At 41.0% G+C, this 11,755-nt stretch overlaps 1 protein-coding gene across 2 annotated transcripts in view; it reads left to right on the top strand.

The window, feature by feature from the left end:
* Positions 1-11,755, top strand: part of LOC114056359 (myocardial zonula adherens protein-like) — a 54,626-nt gene that overhangs the window by 36,028 nt on the left and 6,843 nt on the right. Inside the window, exons 11-13 of one of the 2 annotated variants that reach the window (XM_027881516.1) lie at positions 3,909-3,992; positions 4,400-4,500; positions 5,543-8,133. In XM_027881516.1, coding sequence (XP_027737317.1) covers positions 3,909-3,992; positions 4,400-4,500; positions 5,543-5,645 — 288 coding nt within the window. In that variant the 3' untranslated portion in view covers positions 5,646-8,133. Of the gene's footprint in view, positions 1-3,908; positions 3,993-4,399; positions 4,501-5,542; positions 8,134-11,755 lie in introns of those variants that run through there. The other variant, XM_027881517.1, reaches the window with a different exon arrangement.

Consider the following 11,755-nt stretch of genomic DNA (forward strand, 5'->3'; position numbering starts at 1 on the left):
GGTATTTGGAGACTCTGTTAGGTGCATTAGTGAGAAAGAAATAGATCTTCGTTGATGGGATGGACAAGAACTGAATTTTCTGGGAATTGCCACAAGATATGGTGACAATCTGGACATTGAGCGAGCTTGAGAGAAAGGACCTCAAGGTTTCAGAAGGAGGCAATAGGTAACAACAGCAAGAGGATGGAAATAAGGAGGAGAGAGTTTGAAAAGAAGTGCATGACCATGTGAATCCTGAGCCAGTGGATAATTTTAGGATGATTCACATTGCATGTGGGGCCTTGCGTGCTGATTCGGATCACTGGAAATTGCAGTGGGTATGTGAAATGCAAGCTGCACACCCAGCACAATCTGCAGGGAACTTCATGGATCGTGCCAGGATGGGGAGAGATCAGGTGTCCTTCCTGTGAAATGCCGGGGATGGAGATGGGGTGGCCGAAGGGTTGAGCTCACGTGTACCCTGTGCAGAGCTCCTGAGCAGCCCCTGGGACTGTCTGAGCCAGGGGGTTCATCTCTGTTGGCTGTTATGGCACTGTGGCACATGATGCCCCTCACTCACTCACAGACCTGATAAATTACAAACTGTGGCTTGGGCCTTGTAGCTTTTCCCTTCCCAGTTTTGGAACAGGCAGGACCAATGAATGCAGTGGGGCGGGGGAGGGAAGAGAGAATGAAGTGGTAGGAAAGAGGGTGACTGTAGCCCAGGGTTGCTAAAGTCACAGTTTTACTGTTAGCAGAGCTGTTTCAAAAGCAAGGAGTGGGTCATTAATGTAAATGATATTTCTAAGTAGGTTACCAGTTGTGTTTGACTGCTTAATGTGGACATGAAGTTTATGGAAATACTGGTAGAAATGTGGAGTTCTAATGATGCAAGTCAGGTCAAGAGCTAAGTGCTAGGGAAAGTCTGTTTGGGCACTTCTAGAGAAGGCTGGGAGTCAGAGCCTGAAGGATCTTAACACTGCTGTAGAAAATCATGAAGAAATCTGAGAGGGGAGCTGTGCAAATGCCAGATTTCGGAGCAAGTTGCTGAGCAGGCAGTGAGCTGAAATGCTAAAATCTGCACACACAGCAAGAATGAGGTGGGGTATAGGCCTTGGGTATTGACCAAAGAAAACACAGGAACATCTTGGTGATAATTTTATCCTAGAGTAAGTCCAGAAATGAGTTGGATACATCAGTCAGTCCATGGAATTTGAGAGTCTTTGGCTTGCACTATTTTGTTTCTGACTATTCTGACCAGACTATTCAGGCCACCACTTGGGCCTGGAGTTGAGTACTGTGTTTGACCTATCTTAGTTCTCCTCTCCTCCTCCTTACCTTACATTCAACCCAAAGTCAAAATCTGTTGCTCTGGCACCTGCTAGTTGTTCTCTTGCTTTGTGCTGCTCCTTGAAGCAAAGATACTCTCAAGGCTTGGACTTTTGGGTTTGGGGCTTTTTTTATTTAATAGAGTAATATATTAATGTAATTCCTTAAAGTTATTCATATTTTCCCTGGTTTTCTGTGACAAATCCCCTCAAGGGTTAATCAAATCAGGTCCACTCCTGGTCTGGTGCTGATGGTGTAAGATGATGTGTACTCAAGTCCTTATTCAGTAAATAAACTTTTTTTATATAGTAAATTACTCTGATGGGATGTGTTATCTGTGTCAGGCCAGTTTTTTCAGCCCTTGAACTGCAGTAGCTGCTGAGACAACTATTTGGCCACGTGTCTGGGGGTGCAGCATTCCTGCTCCATTCCGGCCCTGCTTTCCTTCAGCAGGGCCCTCACAGGGTGCTCTGCTGCAGGAGCAGGACTGTGCTGCAACAGCCTCTCATTTTATCCACTGCTGAATTTATCTTTCCTGGAATGTATTTGGTCTGTGTGGCTGTGTCATTGAGTTCCCAGTGTTCTAAAGATCCACGGAAAGGTGTTGTATAAGTTACAGGATTGCCAGCCTGACCATCCTGTAATCTGCAGGGTCCAACCACCCCATTCTGGTTTGCTGCTGGACGGGGGCTTGGAGCACGTGGTGATGCAGAACCACATTGTCTGCAGATGAGAAAGTGTATTTTAAAAATCTGATCTAATTCTTCAGAGGGACAAAGAGATGGATTTAATGGGTTCTGTGTACTATGTAAACATGTTCCATTGAGGCAGGGAGTGCTGCTGTGGATGGGTCAGTCTGCTGGTCCTTAGGGTACTCTCACCAAAATACAAAATGTCTTGGAGTTCAGTTCTGTGTTTGGGAAGTGGAGGAAGCTGTCTATTAAGGTATTCCTCTTTGTGTTCTCTGTCAGATTTTAAGGTGTCCATGCTCATTTTTGCCTTTAGACTATTGTAGTGAAAATACCTCAAGAACATCCTTAGGGAGTTTGTGTCTTCGTAACCAACGTGAAGAATAAACACATAGAAGTTTAATTTTGATTTACACAAAAATCTGTTTGTACCTAACACTGGTAAACATAATGGTTAGTGTTACCGTTGATTTCATGTCTTAGAACCTTTGTGTCACAGAGTGAATATAACCTAAGGTAAATGGCTATGAAACACAAGAGTTTGGGCTTGCTTTTGGATGACAGATAATTTGATCACTTCTTTGGAAGCAGAAATATTTTGTATTTGATGTAAAAACCAGACCAAGCAGCTGATGGGGTTGATTACTTTCAATAACAAGAATTGCTGTGTGTCAGGGCAAACCCCTCCCCTGATAACACAGCTGTGCTTGGCTTTGGGCTTCTTTGTGCTGCACTGATTAGTGGTGTTAATATTATATCCTCGTATGCAGAGTAGGAGAACAGAATATTAATAGAGAAAATCCACTTGAAAGTCCTAAAAGAACAGTTTATGTTTTTGAAGTGGAATTTATTAGCAGGACTGACGCTACTGAACCAGTGAAGACACAGCTGACCTCATTTAGTCATACTAGCAAACAAAGTTGTAATTAAATATGAAAATCAAGATATGCTCTAAGATTTTCTGAAAATGCTACAAGGTTTGTGTTTCTGTGAGTTGGAAACTGAAATGATCTTAGCTTTAGATGACATGGGTAGTTTTACATGCACTTTAAACAAAAAGAGAAAGAAGGGAAATACCTGATTTCGAGAAAGATGGATGATGACAACACTCCTGTATTCTGTAACTGTTCAGAAAACACTGTATTTTAGCTCTTCCAAGTAATAACTGATCCTTGTGTCAATGAGATGTGGTAACTGAAGTCATGGAGACTAAATTAAATTTCAGTCAGTGTCACATCTATCCTTTTTTTTTTTGTTTTATTTATGCATTTGTTTTGCTTCATATTTTTCTGTGTGTTTTAGTTTAACTGTTTTATAACATCTAGTAAATTTTTGGGAAGGTGACAGATAAAATACTTTGGGAAGGTGAAGATAAAATACTCCAGGTACAATAGTAAAAACCACTACTGTGGTTTTCATTATTTGTACCTGGAGTATTTTATTTTTCTCCTTTATCAGGATGAGAATATTTCTACTGACCTCGTGTTTCACACACACTGGAAAAGTTTTACAGTGGTGGTTTTGAAGGGGATGTGTTTGTTCACAACGTAGGTTTTAGGATATAGAGTTAACAAGTGACTGGGGAGAGTGCCTGGAAAATTTGACCTGAGTATTTAGAAGTGGTCATTTCTTGCATATCAATGTAGCATAATGACTGCCAGGAAGAACAAATGTTTTCTGAGCTTTCCTTTATTTCAGTTTAACTGTTCCACAGAATTAATTCACTTTGGTAAAAGTCCACTAAATTTGATAGCTAATCCATGAATTAAAGCAGTTTGTGAATACTTTAAGGTATTCAGTTTTTGCTGAGCAATAAGATTAAACACATTTTATTCCTGTGGTATCTAGGTGTTTTTCTTTCTCCTTCCATCCCAATCAGACTAAATGTCTTTGTTTCATTTTTCTTCATAGATTGAAATGCTAAGGAAGAAAGTAAAAGAAAAGGAATTATTTATAGTACAGCTTTTAGAAAAAATCTCTTTCTTAGAATGTGAGGTAAGGCATTACCTTTTATGTTACTGTGATTACTTTATGACACCAAATAAAATTTGAACCAATGTCATCCAACGTTATCTGCATGCATATTTACATATTTACATGCATATTTATATATACATTTATATTTTATGCATATGTATTTGTATTTTCAAATGAAAATTAAACTTATGTAAAATCTCAATATTCATGCTAAGTTTCTTAACTTACAATTTTAATGACTTAAATCAGAAGATTCTGAATAAAATAGTTGGTTTAATTTATATTTTTTCCCCAGAATTAAGGATTCCTTTATATTCTCAATCAGTACTTTTACATTATTTCTTGTGGGGTGAAGGCAATGTACAATTTTATTTCCTAGTTTCATTAACATAATTTAAATAAATATGAAAATTACTGTTTTCCAGAATAAAGAATTACAAGATAAACTGGACTACTTAATGGAAAACCAACCAAAGACCAGTATAGAAACCAGAGATACTGCTGTAGAATGTGACCTTCCATACAGGTATTTGTTTTTCTGGCTTGTTCGTAGGAAAACTCCCCATAATATCCCTCACTGGTGCTGTATTAGAAACCTAAACATTCCCATTTCTGCACCAGGAGGTTGTTTCTGCCCTGTTGTGGCCAGCGGCTCTGCAGCCTGGCTTCGGGAAGATCAGGAATTGTGCTTGTCCTTCTCCTCCCCTTCCTGTGCCCTGGGCCCTGCTCGGGGTTGCACTGACCCTGGGAACACAGCTCGGGACTTGCACGTGAATCTTCCCCCCAGAGTCACCACAGGGAAGGGCCAAACAGAAAACAAAATACTAAGCTAAGGAGGACCACTGCATGTCACTTGAAATACCAACAAGTAAACCTGCTCTTAACTGCCCTGCCAGTTGAGTCATTTAATTGGAGGAGTGTAAATCAGCATATGGAATAGGCAAGCTCATACGAAATCCGCAAGCAAAGTAAAATTGCCTTCATAATTTAAAAATGTACTAATTTCAGAGTTTGGCCTAGACAATAATTTAATGGCATGTGTTTTGAAACCTTAAAACAGTGTTTTTCACTCAGGGTATCAGCAGAAAGCTATCTTTGTTGTCTTCTCTCTGGCCTCTCTATATGTAAGCACAGTCCCTACTTATCAGAGATTTTTTCAATTTTTGAGGTTTATCTCTGTGAAAATATAGCACTGTGCAGTTTAAATTTCATGGGATCACTTTTCAAAATTAATTATTTTCTTAAATTGCTGTCTTTTTTGTTGCAGAATCCTTTAATGGTGTTCTTTAATGTAATATTGCTGTCTGTTTTTGTTGTCCTTAGTCCTAGTAACATTATTGCTGGACATTCCACTATGAGCTCCAGCAAATGCCTGCATGTCAATGTGCCAGTAGGTGCCACGGTGTTTATCAACTATTCTTTGTGCCATTATAGAAAAAAAATATGGAACATCAAATACACTAATTAATTTTAGCTTGCCAGTATCCAAATAGGGCACAAGTTCATTGCCACGGCATCTCTGATAGTCTGACATTAAATCTCTAAGGTTTTTCTTGTCTCCTTAACAGTCCAAGTCCTGAGAACAGATCTCCTGAGAGCTCGAGGCCGGTGAGGACGTACACGCCGTTCAAGAGAGTGCTGGAATTCAGCACAAAGAACAGCACATCCTGAGCACTCAAGTCCTGGTGCTTTCTAAACACGAGCAGATCTCTTGCGCCTTTGCAGCTTGATTAGATAAACTGTTATCAATTCATAGAGAAGAACAGCAGCATGGAGTCTTGCTAAATTTATCCTGAAAGCAGCTTTTTAGTAACTTTGTCTCTGAAGTTACTACTGGCGTTTACTGTGAGGGGGATCTGGAAGAGGCAGGGTAAGTGAAGCAGCAAATGTTGCTGCTTCCGAAGCTGCCCAGTGCAATGTGTCATTTCAAATGCCTGCAAGGAAGGAGTTGTACAGCTGTACAGTTTTTGTTTTCTTCAACTGTGTTGTAGTTCTGTTTGTGTGATGAAGCTCTAACCTGTTCTGTTGTCAGTACTACCTGAAGTGATGCTGGCAGAGGGCATGGTGTGGAAGCTCCCCGTGTGTCCCTGTACAAAGTGGGAGGGCAGATCACGCCTGTCAGAGACCTGGCACAGTCGAGGGCTCTCTTCACCTGGGGCAGTTCTCTTGTACCCAGCACTCTTTGCTGGGAGGGAGAGACACAACTGGGCTGTTCCAAACAATTCCCTCAACACATGAAGGTGAATGTTGTGTTTGTTGCTCAAAATAGTAACCAATAGAGCAGATTATAATGGAATTTGCTTTGTTGGACTGAGGCAGCAGTTTGCACTTCCTCAGTCATGGGACAGAGTGGCCATTGGTGGTACATCCAATAGTAATTGTGTAGGAAAACCCCTGACACCTTATTTATTTACTTTTCCATTAGAGGAAGCCGTTTTCATTAAACAGAATTTTGCCTGCTGCAAGCTGCAGCAGTCCCTGCAATTCCTACAGCAATAGCAATCCTGAATCAGGATTTGGGGTTTTGAGTATTTTTTTTCCAAAGCACTTAAAATCTTATCCTTGGCTTGATGTAGCAGCAGGAATTACTGCATTTAGTACTGAACTCATTTAAATAGATAGGGGATTTTCTTTTCATCTCATTTTGATCTCCCAGTCTCAGTGAACTTGAATTATGAATATTGTATTGTAGTTCTGTTAACATGAATGAAGGACTTTTTTTTTTTTTAAATTACAGTAACTACAGAAAACAAACAACTTTTGTTTTGTATGATCAGTATTGTTCTTGCCTTCAGCCAATCCCAGGAGGTGCTGACCTTGCCACAGGGAGTGCTTTTATCTCCAGTGTAATGCAAGTTTTTAAATTCAGTCCTGCCCATTCAAATCAAGTACACTTACTAAAGTTGTATTTAAAATAATAATATTGACCTCATTCTGAACCCACAAGATTATGAGTAGTGACTCAACTCCAGTTTCAGGGATAAGGTTTGTGCCTGTGGAATTGTATCTCCATCTAGTGGCTGAGAACAGCAAATAATTGAATGATATCTGGTTTGGAAGTGAAAGACATTAAAAACTAATCCCATCCGGTATATTATTGTTCACTAGGGATGGAGCTTTAGGTTGTTACATAATGTCTTTTAGCATTTTTGTGCCCAAATAGTCCCTCTATATTTCAGGAATTTAATTCTGAACCAGGTTTTGTAAAAGTTACCTTCAAACTGAAGGTGAATGGATGAAGGTGGTATTTTTAGATAAAAGGAAATGTGTGTTGTTGTAAAAGAGAATAGTTTAAATAAGTGAAAATTCTCTATCTTTCTGGTTTTGTCCAGAATTCAGAAAACAGAACCTGATGACTGAGAGGTACTCAGTCAATGATAGGAGAGGGCAGGATATGTATCAAAATGCTGTTTTGACACAGACTTCAGAAGTAAGTTCATTCTATTTTGATAGAGGATCTCCTCTGAATATACTGCAAGCTATTTTAATTCTAAGACTTGCAAAATTATGATAATCTGCTCTAGACTTGACCAAGACTGCAGCAAGGCCTTAAGTTTTTACTGTAAAAGTTTTCTGTGTAAATTCTGTCTTGACTGTTTGATGAAATAGGGTATTTTTTTCTAAACCAAATAAGGACTGAAGCCTATGATGTATTTTAAGAGCAGTGAGCTGGGAGATCATCATTTGATTGGACTACTGGTCTAAATTTGGTAACTGAAGAACAGGAGAGGAACCATATTTATATGATTGTGTTACATGAAAATGTAGAGCTTTCTAGTCAAATCAGCAGCAATGTAAATTAGCATAGATAATAACAAATCTGACTGAAAAGACTGTAACATTTCTGTATAAATTTTGTCAATTTGAGATTGGTTAATTACTACTATAACTTTAGAAACTAGTAAAATTTCTGTAAACAGCAATAAAAGCCATATAGAAAGGTCACAGAAAGTGCATTAAATGTAAGTCAATTATCTGACTACATTTGTACCATGATAAGTATTCTTTTGTGATTTATTCCAGATACTCTGGAAAGTATTTTGGGATACAGTTTTCATATATGCTGTATAAATAATGCATTACATAGTATGCTTTTAATATATCCTGTATGTAGGACACAAAAAGGATAAATTGCAATAAATACTGTATTTAAACTTGCTATTCTGTTGTGTCAACAGTCATTTAGAAATAAACCTGCCTTAAAACGTTGCAAACTGTTATTCTGCTCCAAACACGTGGATGCAAAGCGGCTCCTCCAGAGCCTCGATGTTCCTGTCGGTGTTTCCTTTGGCAGATGGGCTCCTGAGAACAGGAAGGCACTCCCTTGCTAAAGACTCCCTCTTGAAGCCAAGTAACAAAAGTAGAAGAATTCTTTCAAGCAATAAAGAACTATTGACTTGCACAGGGTAAACAAGAACCGGGCAGCACAGCCCTTGCAAAAAAACCCCTCAACCCAGCAGCTTCAGATCCTGCAGATAACATTGAATACATGTGGGATGATGCTCTCCAGGATGAGGTTGGGATGGCTGTGGCCTTTCTTTATTTACAGTTGATATCCACTCACTGATAATAGAGATTTATTTTTAAGACTGTCACAGTAAAGCAGTCTGCATGTCAACTAAATAAGAGGTCAGGCAAACGTGACAGTCACAGTATTGCAGGTTTGCAGTGCTCAGATGAAGAATGTGAAGTATTTAATTCGAGTAATGCTTCCCCCTTGGTATGTGTATTCAGTACAGATTGCCATCAGGACCTCATAAAATCCAGCAGAGATCAGCAGTGCTCAGTGCTGAACCTACAACATGGGATTGTAGGAGCTAAATACTTTTCAGAGAGCTTTAAATACTTGTTTTGACATCTGAAGACTTTTAGACATGGGCAGATGAGAAGTAAGTTCCCTCTGCATTAAGCCTGTAATTCTGCACAGGAAATCCTTGCTCCACAGAATGGAGATGTACATGCTGAGAGTTTCATTCCACTTACATTTTATTTCATTCCCGTTCAGCACCTGGGGCTAATTGCATGTGTAAAAGAAGAAATGTGCTTGAGAGACCCGAGTTAAGGCCCTTCCAGCCCTACCTCAAACACCAACATAGAAGGAACACAAGAGAACAAGGTGATAGCAGCCATCTAGTACTCAAGGTATGCGAACATTTTCAAAAGAAAAAAGGACCTGATGGTTTAAAGAGAAAATAGGTAGAAGTGAAGGTTTGTCAGGTTACAATATTCTGGAAAGGCATGTGGTGTGTAGGCACTACAATGATCTGGCAGTGACTTCCCATATGTAAACCAGTATGTTGATAGCTGTAAGTATATATAGATCTGCTTTTAAATTGCTTGGGGCTTTTTCTAGAGAAATAATGTTACGGAAGGGGTTTGTGGGGTTTTTTTTAGGAAAATAAAATTAATTATTATGAAGGTGAATCATGCTGATAAAAAGGTGCTGTGGGGTTTTTTTCCCTAAATGAAATAAGAAATTATTAAATTGCTAATATACCATTTGTTCCTGCTATTTTGGGGGTTGTTTATTTTGTCTGTGTGGCTTGTTTCCTCTCCTCCTGCCTCTTAATATTTCCACCTAGGAATAGAGAAACCATAAAAATAATTTTCCCTCTCCTTCCCCCCCCCCAACCTACATTCTAAATTTTCTTTTGCCCTTTTCCTAATGAAAAGAAGTAACATTCTATAAAGTTGAACTTTTCTTGTAGAAATAATACTAAATTTCCTAGAAATTCCAGCCATGCTATTGCAGAATAAATTAAATTTAACTCTAGATATCTAGTGACAGAAAACAAGTCACCAAAAACTATTTAGTAACAGCTCAAGAGCAGTGGTCTAATGAGATTGTTCCTTCTGGGCTTTCAGTTCCCTGGGCAGAAGAGGTTTCCATGCTCAGCCTTCCCACTTTCTCCTATCTGCAGAGGAGAAAGGCAAAAAAGCAGGATCAAGTGTTCCTTCTGCAAGAAATGTTCAATAGAGGGCATAACTTAACCCTGCATTACAGAAGCATCAATTCAAAGGACTTGTGTCCTTGAACAGCAGGGGATCTCCTGATGTGAAAAACTCAGTGATTTCCTCTTCCCTGAACTTTTAGGCAAAGCTCCCTGAGGGATTTTCCACAGGATATGATCCAGGTTGTGAGTAAGAGACAGTGAAACGGTCTCTTCAACTCATCACGGAGCAGCTTTTCTCACCCTGACTGGGGTGTTTTTTCCATGGGTAGCTGCCTACTTGATTAATCTCATTTCCCCCCCGCCCTCAGCCTTTCCCTGGGCCGTCCAGCTGCGCAAGCAAAGGGCAGGCAGATATTTCAGAGCGCTTCCTCCTGCAGTCCCTCTGGGCTGGGCCTGCCTTCGTCCTGCTCAGAAAACAATCCCCTTAACAGCCTCGGAGAAATGTACCTGTTCTCTATTGCTCAGATCGAGAAACCTCAACTGGGATCAACTTGAAAAAGCTGCCAGCTGCCACCTGGGAGCCACCTCTTGCCATGACCTCACTGCTAGGGATGGAGTGGCTTCCTGAGGGTGCTTGTGCCAGTTCCGAAGTTCTGGAGTCAGTGTCATACCACAGTCTGAGCTGCTGTGTTCGGGCTCGGCATCATAAATGAACAAGTGGAAAAATAAAGGCCATGTAAACACTTCAACAGACCTCTGAAAAGTAAACCTTGAGCCCTAAACATGAATGGTCATTCTGCAAAGGGCTGCTCAGACACGTGGAAGCAGCACAGCTCTCATCCATGGAAACACCAAGCCATGGTGGGACACATGGGGGACATGGATGGGGGACAAAGCCTTTGCAGCTTTTTGACACATCCCACCTCTGCTCTGCACAACCTGTCACACCCAGGCTGACCTGGAACTGTTTCTGGGATGCTGCGTTTGTGCAGTGAGGACTCCGTGACTCCAGGGTGTGTGATGAACCTCACGCAGCTGGACATGCCCGCACCGATGCAGGATGAGCACCACATCAGGGACATGTGAGCCTTCAAATCCTGAGTTAAAGTTGTGCTAATTATTCACTTAAAAAAATGTGTCTGGAATATATCCATTTTAAGGTTCATATTTCAAAAGGAAAAGTAATAAAATTTTAAAATAAATGTATAATACTAAATGTAGCACAACACAGGCAAGGAAAGATTAAGCCCCTGGATTTTAAAGTCATATATATTGGCCAAAAACGATACCAGAAATTTCCATAATAATTTATTTCTGCAGAAAAAAAAAAAAATTCAGATTTCATTGATTCCCACAGTAAAACGGTGTCAAAAAACTTAAGATAGAAAGATACCAGATCGGTATTTGGGGAGGGGGAGGAATCAAGAATCCTGAAGGATCTCTGAAGGGTAAGAAGCAGAATTGCTGCCCCCAAAAAATTGATAAAAGATGTCAAATTGGCCCCAAAAACAAAACCAGCCTTTCAGCTGCTTCTCCGCAAGCATTACACCTGCCACATTCTCTAGGAAATAAAACACATTTCCTCAGCTGTTGTTCCTGTTCTCCACACCACACAACCCCATCCCTGGGCCGCCCTCGGGGGGCCGTGTCGGCCTTCGCGTTCCGAGCAAGGCGGGCCCTGCCGCCGTGCCGTCGCTTCCGGCAAGATGGCGGCGCCCATGCGGGTGCCGGGCCGTGCGGATGGCGGCGGGCCCGGGGCTGCGCGGGCGGGCGCTGCCCGAGCTGCGGGACATGCTGCGGCGGCAGGAGCGGCTGCTGGCCGACAGGTGAGGGCGGCCGGGGCAGCAGAGGACGAGCCGCTCCGTCCTGCGGGGGCCGGCGAGGCCG

The sequence above is a fragment of the Empidonax traillii genome, unplaced genomic scaffold (genome assembly GCF_003031625.1).
Source record: "Empidonax traillii isolate 1590-97213 ecotype Southwest subspecies unplaced genomic scaffold, ASM303162v1 scaffold90:size2128546, whole genome shotgun sequence".
Taxonomy (NCBI): domain Eukaryota; kingdom Metazoa; phylum Chordata; class Aves; order Passeriformes; family Tyrannidae; genus Empidonax; species Empidonax traillii.